Below are 10,147 nucleotides of genomic sequence, written 5' to 3'. Positions count from 1 at the left end.
CGAAATCTTTTACTAAACAGTTGTGGTTTCAGAAAGTGCAACCATTTAATAAATGATGCGATTTTGATTTTAACCAAATAAATGTGAATCAAACCGAGCCGCATTGTATACATTGAAACCAAACCAATTTATTTTGGCCTTGATTCAAGCCCTGAAATTCTCAACCTAGCTCTTTTCAGGCTTGAAATATCTCAGCCTAGGCCCTATTTGGACTCAAGGCAGGTTCGGTCTTATAGGGGCAAACTTTCACACCTAACCTATCTTTAAAAATAATCTTTTTCTTTTGGTAATGTTTAAAAACAACCTATAAATTATTATGTAGTTTGTTTTCAAAACTTTGTTGTATATATAATTTAGTAGTTGATTTTTTTTCCAAACCCTTAGAATATGGAACATAAGAATGGACTTAGCCAAGTATCGCATATCAAGCTGATTTTTTGGACCCATTTTCTCTTCAAAATACTGATACCTTAATTTTTCTGGACTATTTTACCCTACCCTAGTTTGCAAGGTTTGCATCCCATATGAACGACCTACGGAATATAATAGAAGATCTTACTGTGATGTGAACCAATTGCCCATATTTCTTATTCAAAGACTAGATCATAATTAGCTTCATATTAAGTGTCCTAATCATTTAGACATTGATGACAATAAATCTCATGCCTTCAAATATTTTAAACCCTACTTGAACCAAAAGTTGAAAGAATTATACTTTGGGAACAAGTCTTTCAAGTGATTCATCCCTCTATTTAAGGTATATGGTACTGGGTGTACGATCACATACTTCAAGGGAAAAGGTTTTGTGGCAAGTTATATGGAATTGAAATTTTGTGGATATGTAAATCCTAAGGTCCTCTACTAACATGTTAAGTTTAAAATAAAAAAGAATCGTTCATAGAGCAAAATAAAACATTGAAATTTTAGGAGTTGGTCATAGAGCAAAACAAAACACTGAGAATTTCAAAGATTGTGTATAAAACAATGAAACTAACAAAAAGATGCATGCATATATGTGAGAATATTATGTACAAATTTGAGGAGAAATTTGACATATATCAAGTCAATTCAAATTATTCTCTAGATATCCAATGATTAGTTTTCTAAATCACTCTTCTATGTGGAAAAACGAAAATATATCCATCTGTATGTTCCATATGGGTGTGCCATATATAAAACATTTTGCCAACTTCATATTCCCAACATTGTTTAACTGTGTTAAAATGAGAAAGAGAAAAAAACAAATTATAAATTTTGACTTCTGACCAAAGTCCATCATATTGTTCATATTTTCAACAAGTTTATGTATGCTTTCCCAATCAAAAAAAAAAACATCTTTATATTTTTTTAAGAACTTAGGTGGTTTCAACAAGAGGATAGTAAGAAGAAATAAAAGCTTTATAGGCCCTTTAAATGGTGATTTTCAAGGATACTTTTGTCCCTTTAAATTGTTTAGAAACCATTGTTTCTTTAAAAAGAGCTTAAGATCGGAGATAATTAATTTTATTTTTCTGAGTTTAGTAGAAACATAAATTAGATTATTAGGTTTTCTAGTATGATTATTTATTTATAGATTTTAAGATATTTTCCGTATTTCAGGAAATCTGATTAGTGAATCTAAAAGAGGAACAAGAGAGAGAGAGAGAGAGAGAGAGAGAGAGAGAGAGTAAACAAACAAATCATTTTATTTAATCAGAAGCTCCAGAATACAAACAAATCATTTTACTAACTTAGCCTTGTCTTGCTTTGTTTATGAATTTGATTATTGGAGCTTTCCAACCATTTCTCTGTTGATGGCAATGCCGAAGGTGAGAGAAATGGCTGGTTAAGCGTCTGTTTTTTGTAATTCTGATTTTCCAATGTGTACGTTATTTTTCCTTATAATTTAACACATCGACTGAGACACAGACAAACTTATTATTCTATAAATTCAGGCCTTACCTATATAGGAAGGACCGGATATGCCAGAGATATAAAATACAAAATTTTATTTTTCTAATAATAATATCCTTCTTATTGTTCACATCCATGACTTAGCTTGAAGATCATCAACCACTTTCTTGTCAAGTTGAAAGGCCTTAGCAAGAACGTAGTCCGAGATGGAAGGGTTGGATCCAAAGACAGCATTTGTGATGGTGATGACACCAGGGTTCTGACTACTTAGAGCTCCAATGGCAACAACATTAGTTTTCCCTGTATTGTATTGGAAATGAATGAATCCTATGGGGAACACAAACACATCTCTTTTGTTAAGAACTTTGGTGATGAGGCGATTATCAGGGTTGGAGGTTACAAAGCCAACATATAGGGTATCCTCCAATACTACAAGTATCTCAGTGCCTCGAGGGTGTGTGTGTGGAGGGTTGAGACCATATGGTCCATAGTCTATGCGAACCATGGATATGCCTAGTGTGTTGAGTCCAGGTAGCTCGTTTACAGTCACCGGAGTTACTGCTACTCCAAGTCTGTTGGAGGTGTTCCCACTGATGTCAAGCCCTGCGAATAAGAAATCTTTGGCTGTGGCAAGCTTTGGGTCCTTGCAGAATTTTCCATTCACGAACACTGTACATCAATACATTTTTGTTAGTCAAATAACATGATCACAAACACACACACAAAAACAAACACTAGTCTGAATCCGCTCTTCCTGTGGTGACCTCCTCACATGAGATCCCATCCTCTATTGAGTTTTAGAGCATGAGTCAAAAGCACATTAAATGCTCTGACTCATGGTACTTATAACCCTAGGAGATGAGATCCTATGTGGGGACGGTAACTCCTCTCCCCATGTGGGGAGCTAATCCTAACTCAACTTGACGAACACAAAGATTTCAGACAAAGCAATAGAAACACATAATTTGGGACAAGAAATAGATGTACGTACCTCCATATTTTGTGTCATTTACAGCTACACGTGTCCTGCAAGGGACTAGGATCATAAGCAAAGGCAATGGGAGTAGCCAAAGCTAAGAGAATGAGAGCACCAACGAAATTGATATCCATCTAGCTACTGTTTTTCTCACGCAAGTCTCTCTAGTGATTCTTCTAGTTTGATGAGTGAAGGGTTGATTGTTTTAGATTAGAAATGATGCCTATTTATAGGTTTTTTTCTTGGCTCGAGGAGGGAGTCATTGAAATGGTCTAATTATGTTGTCCCAGAGTCACAGTCATTCTGTTTAGTTTCTTCTATTGGAATAGCTATTCTTTTCTCTAAGGACTACATCCTACTCTTCTTTTTATATTTAGTTTTCTTATTGATGAGGCAATCAATCTAAACATTTTCTTTCAATATTTGGTTTTCTTATTGATGAGGCAATTTATCTAGAAATTTCCTTTTTCTGCTCTGAGGCTTTTGTTTCTTGGGATATCTTCTGATGGGGTTCATCCACTATTTCAATGTTATATTTCCAAACTAAGTTGTTGGATTAGGTTTCATTTTGAAAGCTTAAAATGAAGGGTGAAATTAAGCTTTCCTGTATAGAAAAAAAATTAGGACAGTATTAAACAGACTTTTCGTTGTTTCTTACTTTGTTTCCTATCAATTCTTTTGCCTGGACTATTTTATTATCAGTCAAAAATCAAAACTCTAAGAGTGGCAGTACCTGACTTGAACACAGCCCTTCAAATCTGTATATATCCTGGTGTCAATGGGTCAGTTTAGTCTGATTTTGATTTGGTTTGGTCTATTATTGGGTTGACTCAATAGGCTCTTGTTGGGCTTTTATCTGTCTTATTTATTTATTTTTTTAATTTGATGTAGAAAATAATTATTTGTTAAGCAATTTTTAAAGGTTTTAATTGGACATATTTTGGGTCCGGTTCAATTTCTGATTTCTGTTTCAACTGGTCAGGCAATGTTTCGGGTCATATCAACTTAATAAAACCAAACTGTAATCAAATCTATAAGGGTTAGGTTCTGTTCAGCTCGTGCTTGATACTGTCCAAGCTGTAAAATCCCCCATCCGGTTGGATTCCTGCAATTGGTAGAGATTGATAAATCAAGACTTTTAAACCGGGGCCAATTAATAAACGGGCTAATATTGGGTTTGTAAGGGTTGTAATAGGTTGTTACTTGTCATATAAATTTCAGGTTCTGTCAATACTCTCTTGTGTACTTGCATACATGATATGTATTATATCTATACATATTTACGATATTCCGACATTTACCATGGAATCAGCCATCAACCTAAATTTTCAAACTTTTATTTTGTCGAATTGCAAGTTTCTTTAGATTAAAATTTGTTATGTACAAATGGACCTTGGGGTCTACTAACAAGGTTTAAAAATTTGGGATTGATCAAAGTCAATATTGATTTGATATTGATCCGATCATATCAGATGGATAAAAAAATATTTTTTATTATCATTTTACCCTTGTTACTTACCAATGCATTAGGGAAGGCTGATATTGATTCAATTTGACGATACCAATCGATCCAATCTGAGTTTAAAACCATGTCTACTAGTCCAAAACTATGGCATATTATATAGTACTGTGAAAATATGCATATAATACTATCAAAATATTGGTTCGTAGACAAAGTTATGACATAATATTATATAATACTGTGAAATATGCACAGAAGACAATCAAAATATAAAGGGTAATTTACAGCTCCACCCCCGGGAGAATGCCAGTATTATAAGAATACCTCTTCTCTTTCACCAAATTAGACTCAGACCCCATGCCATCAGTTGCTGTTAAGTGAGGAATTAAAATGACATTTGTACCCTTTTGACTAAAACAATTTCATGGTGGTATCCCTCCCTTCTTCAGATCCGACTTCAACATCGACGCCGACAAGGAGCCCAGATCTTCACCGGTGCTTGTCATCGTTGTCCTCAGCAAGGTAATGTTTTTGGTGTCGTGGGTATACGCCGGGAAAGATATGGATTTTGGTCAAAACTAAATCCTCTCTCTTCGTCTTTGTTTAGCTGCTGAGAGTCTGCAGCAAAACCCTCATCTTTCTCCCTCTTCTTTCTTCCTCTTCTCTTTTATTTCTTTATGGGGTTTCTCCCTCCGATCTTCTTACGTGTTGGGATTTATTGAAATGGCTTAACGATTGGACGAAAAAAATATGAATGCCATTGGATTAAAAAATACCACATTTCAGCAACCTAAAGCCACTCTGTCGGTCTCTGCCACAAATCGTCTACACAGATGATGTTTTCCATGTCGGAGGTGGCAATGGCTTCGGAAACACAATAAAAAAGCCTAGATTGAAGAGAAAGAGAGGAAGCCTATTGAAATCAGGCTGGGTATTTTAGGTATGGCACGTGATGAAGAGAGGATTTGGGTTTCTTTTTTATCGATCTCAGGTCAAAACCGTCTGCTCCATTTTAAACCCTCTTCTCTCTTCTTAGTCTCTGTTCAGCAAAACCCTCTCCACCATCCCCATCTCCTTTCTTCCTCCTCTCCCTTCTCTCTTCTTCGTTTCTGCTCTCCACCATCTCCCTCTTCTTCCTTCCTCCTCTCCCTTCTTCTCTCTTTTTCGTCTCTGTTCAGCGAAACCCTTTCTACCGTCTCCCTCTTCTTCCTTCCTCCTCTCCGACTGGGGTTTTGCTGGTTGTGAACGATTTGAAGGTGACTTATATCTTTCTTAAACGGTTACAATTTCCATTTTGTGAAAACGGTTGCTTTATTCCTTATTTCTATAAATCATTTTGTGAGACTACACATCTGTAAAATTCCATAAAGTGGGTCATTGAGTGAGTTTCTGAACATTTTTTTTCTTCAGAAAGAGCTTGGTTAGGTATTTCAAAGAGAGCTTGATTGAACATTTTTTTCTAAATCTTTTTTTTTTTTTTTTTTTTTTTTTTTTTTTTTTTTTGTATCAGAGAGAGAGATTGGTTGAACAGAGATGACTTCAGATATTTTTTCACCGTTGATCAGAGACAAAGAGAGGGGAGGAAGAAGAGAGAAGAAGGGAGAGGAGGAAGAAAGAAGAGGGAGATGGTGGAAAGGGTTTCGCTGAACAAAGACGAAAAAGAGAGAAGGGAGAGGAGGGAGGAAGAAGAGGGCATTTTGGTATTTAAAAAAAATATAATAGCTGACATCAGCATATAAGGTATATTTTATAACAGTGACTGACGGTAGGGGGTCTCAATCTAATTTGGTGAAAGAGAGGGGGTGTTCTTATAATACTGGCATTCTCCAAGGGGTGGCGTTGTAAATTACCCAAATATAAAATATGTAATTCTATCTTTAAAAAAATAAAAATAAAATAAAAAAATTCTTGTACATGCAATATAGTTGTTGATTTGTTCCCAACCCTTTGAATTTGGAATTTAAGGCTATCCTTGGAAGGGCGGGGTCAAACTCTTATGAGCTCTAACAAATAAAAAAAGGAAAGAGTAAAATTAAGAAATAGGTATTGGTTCAGTCTACATTTATTTTGATTCGAATCAATCTGAAATTGGCTGGACTTGATGCAAGATAGTTTGAATTCGTTGGATTAGGTTTAATCAAGATTAAAGTTGGATGATTCCGAGTTAAATTGGCCAAAATTTGATCCAATTCTTATACTCTTGCCCATACTAGTTATTTAGTTTAATATTTATCTTTTGGCAAAGCTTCTTTAGAGTGTAGATGTACAAAATAGTACCTTAAATCTTGCTTGAACCAAAAAGTCGAAAGCATTAAACTTTGTGAATGAGTCTCAAAACAATTCACATACTTCAAAGGAAGAGGGTCTCATAGGTGAGTACACCCATATGAAATTTATGGATGGACATTTAGTCCTACCATATGGGATCAAAATTTTATGATCATGTAGACCCTAAGGTCATGCTCTACTAATACGTCAAGTTTCATTCATTTTTGGAAACCCCTAAATCCTTGTATATACTATCTTACTAAAGTACCCATTTGTTAATTTGCATACCCAACTAAACGTTGAAAACAAAATCCTCTCTTTGCCTCATGTTAGAGCATTTTGGGTCATTGAACCATATAAATTGACCAAAATATTCTTAATAATACTTTTAAAATAAGATATTTATTTACATTTAATATTATATACCATAGAAGAAATTTCAAGAAGACAAAAAAGATTTATAGCCCTTTAAATGGTGGTTTTCAATGATTCCTTTGACCCTTTAAAATGTTTAGAAACTGGTTTTTCCTTAGAAAGAGCTTAAGATGGCATATATTTAATTTTGTTTTCTTGGGTTTAGTAGATACATAAATTAGATTAATAGGTTTTCTAGAATTATTATTTATTTATAGGTTCTTAAGATATTTCTCCGATTTCAGGAAATCTGATGAGTGGAGCCAAAAGAAGAGAGAGAGAGAGAGAGAGAGAGTAAACAAATAAATCATTTTATTAATCTGGATTTCCAAATACAAGCAAATCATTTTATTAACCTGCAGTCCAGTCACATTGACAGAGACGAACATAAAAACTTATTTATTCTATATATTCGGCCCTTAATATATAGGATAATAGGAAGGGCCAAACTTGCCATAAATACTAAATACATAAATTTAATTTTCTGATATCATTCTTGTTGTTCACATCCAAGATTTAGCTTGAAGATCATCAACCACTTTCTTGTCAAGTTGGAAGGCTTTGGCAAGAACATAATCTGATATGGAAGGGTTGGATCCAAAGACAGCATTTGCGATGGTGATGACACCGGGGTTTTGACTACTTAAAGCTCCAATGGCAACAGCATTAGTTTTTCCTGTATTGTATTGGAAATGAATGAGTCCTATGGGGAACACAAACACATCTCCCTTATTAAGAGCTTTGGTGATAAGGCGATTATCAGGGTTGGAGGTTACAAAACCAACATATAGGGTCCCCTCCAAGACTACAAGTATCTCAGTGCCTCTAGGATGGGTGTGTGGTGGGTTGAGACCATATGGTGCGAAGTCTATTCGAGCCATGGATATGCCTAGTGTGTTGAGTCCAGGTAGCTCGTTTACTGTCACCGGAGTTACTGCCACCCCAAGTCTGTTCGAGGTGTTCCCATATACGTTAAGCCCTGAAAGGAAGAAATCATTGGCTGTGGCAAGCTTTGGGTCCTTGCAGAATTTCCCATTTACGAACACTGTAGATCAATACAATTTCATTAGTCAAACAACATGATCACACACACGCACACTGACTGGACTCCAAACACTAGTCTAGATCCTCTCCACATGTGTTGACCTCCTTATATGGTATTCCACCATCCATGAAGTATTAGACCACGAATCAATAATTCATTAAAGGATCTGACTCATAATTTGGATACTATTGGGTGGTGGGATCCCATGTGGGAATGGTAACTCTCTCCACACGTGAAAACTGATCTAGACTCGACTCAACAAAAACATCATTTGGGATAAGAAATAGATGTGCATACCTCCATATTTTGTGTCATTTACAGCAACACATGTGTCTTGCAGGGGACTGGGATCATAAGCAAAGACAATGGGAGTAGCCAAAGCTAAGAGGATAAGAGCACCAACGAAATGGGTATCCATCTATTCACTGGTTTTTTCACACAGATCACCTCAAGCGATTCATCTAGTTTGATAGATAAAGGGTTGATGGCTTTAACTTGGAACTGATGCCTATTTATAGTTTCTTAGGCTTGGGGAGGGAGACATTGAAATGGTCTTATGTTGTCCCTAAGTCATAATTACTGTATGAAGTTTTTCTTATTGGGATGGAGACATTGAAATGGTCTGAGATGTTTGTAATTTATTGGGATATTTTTGGATAGGTTTTATCCACTATTTCAACTATGTGAATAAGTCAATGTTATATTTCCAAACTAAGTTGTTGGATTAGGTTTCATTTTGAAAGCTTAAAATGAATGGAGAAATCAAGCTTGCTTGTAAAGAACAAAATTTAGGACTGAGTAAGCAGATCTTCCATTGTTTTGCTGCCTGTGCCTGAGTATTATTCGGTCATAGCAATATATTATGTTGCTACTAAGATAGAATATTATTAAAATACTATTAGAAATTCTCTTTTAGGGAAAAAGATTCCCATGACCCCAAGGTATGGACTTTCTCCTACGCACTTTCACATTTTGACTAGGCTCCACATTGACACTTTCTTTTCACATCAAATGGGCCTCATTTATACGAAACCGTCTCTCATTCATCTATTGGTGGTGTAGGAGATTCTCAGTGCCACATCGACCTTGTGGGAAACTTCTACCTTCTTTTTATAAGAAATAATATTCTTCCACCACATTAAACAAACTCATATCATAGGGACAGTTTCTGTTAGAGAGCAGTCCCTGCTCCTGCGGTGTTGAAGATGCGTAATGACTTTCATGCCCCTTTTATGGACATTTTCCCTTGTGTCTTGGCATAGGATCACTCTCGAACAGAAAACTATTGTCAGATATCATAATACAACTATTATTCATGTCAGAAGTGATCACAATCTGAGATTAGAAGTTTCTGTCTAACATTAGGGACCCCTCATCGAACGAGTATGTATGTATGAGCAACTGTGCACCGTGGGGCTGGACTGGGCCCACCATAAAATTGATTTGACTTTAGTTAATAAATCTGGGTATGAAAATAGTCGTATGGCAAACATCCTTGTACAAGTCAAAATGAAAAGATGATACAAGGGTTAAAGAGTTGCTTGGTCGTGTGGTCATTTGCCTCAGACATAAGAGTGCAAAATTATCATCTTACCTCGTTTTGAAATAAAAATTCTATAAATAATGATGACATGCACGTGTTTTCAATTCAACTTGACCAGGCACCAATTTATTGACGTATATAAATTTGGAAAAAACTGTTTATGCCATGTGACAATTTTGATTGCTGGATAATTTATGGTTTGATTTAGCTATATATCTAATTTTAAAGTCTTATTCAATTAAATACCCTTTGTATATTGGCATTAATCTCCATGTATGCCTATACACACCTAAGATATGTAGGACACTACTGTGTAGTCCCCCATAGTCCTAAATTTTCAAACCCTTATTTTGTCACTTGGTAAGTTAATTTAGACTAAAATTTAGTATGTTAACAAGCGCCTTGGAGTCTACCTGTCCAAAACTATGGTATAATATAATGAAACTATGCAAATAATACAATCAAAGTATAAAAGGGATTTTCTTATAGACACCCCCTAAAGTTTTAATAGTTTTATAATTTTACTTTTTTGGTCTTTAGTTTTTT

General features: G+C 35.3%; 1 protein-coding gene and 1 pseudogene across 1 annotated transcript; both read right to left on the bottom strand.

Annotated features, from left to right (window-relative positions):
* Nucleotides 1-2,020: 2,020 nt before the first annotated feature.
* Nucleotides 2,021-3,003, bottom strand: LOC122089850 (annotated as a pseudogene).
* A 4,499-nt stretch (nucleotides 3,004-7,502) lies between these two features.
* LOC122089843 (putative germin-like protein 2-1) lies at nucleotides 7,503-8,516 on the bottom strand. Its single transcript, XM_042659561.1, has 2 exons — nucleotides 8,356-8,516; nucleotides 7,503-8,058 (listed from the first exon to the last, which is right to left on the bottom strand). The coding sequence occupies exons 1-2, from the start codon at nucleotides 8,474-8,476 to the stop codon at nucleotides 7,517-7,519; spliced, it is 663 nt and encodes a 220-aa protein (XP_042515495.1). The 5' UTR covers nucleotides 8,477-8,516; the 3' UTR covers nucleotides 7,503-7,516.
* Between the last annotated feature and the right edge of the window lie 1,631 nt (nucleotides 8,517-10,147).

Source organism: Macadamia integrifolia, chromosome 2 (genome assembly GCF_013358625.1).
Source record: "Macadamia integrifolia cultivar HAES 741 chromosome 2, SCU_Mint_v3, whole genome shotgun sequence".
Lineage (NCBI taxonomy): Eukaryota > Viridiplantae > Streptophyta > Magnoliopsida > Proteales > Proteaceae > Macadamia > Macadamia integrifolia.
Note: the sequence above shows the minus strand (reverse complement) of the source record. Positions and strands in the feature narration are given on the sequence as shown.

Coding starts and splice junctions, on each gene's coding strand:
- LOC122089843 (XM_042659561.1), bottom strand. CDS start 8,476: ATGGATACCCATTTCGTTGGTGCTCTTATCCTCTTAGCTTTGGCTACT. Junction 8,059..8,355: donor AAATGACACAAAATATGGAG/GTATGCACATCT, acceptor ATTGATCTACAG/TGTTCGTAAATGGGAAATTC.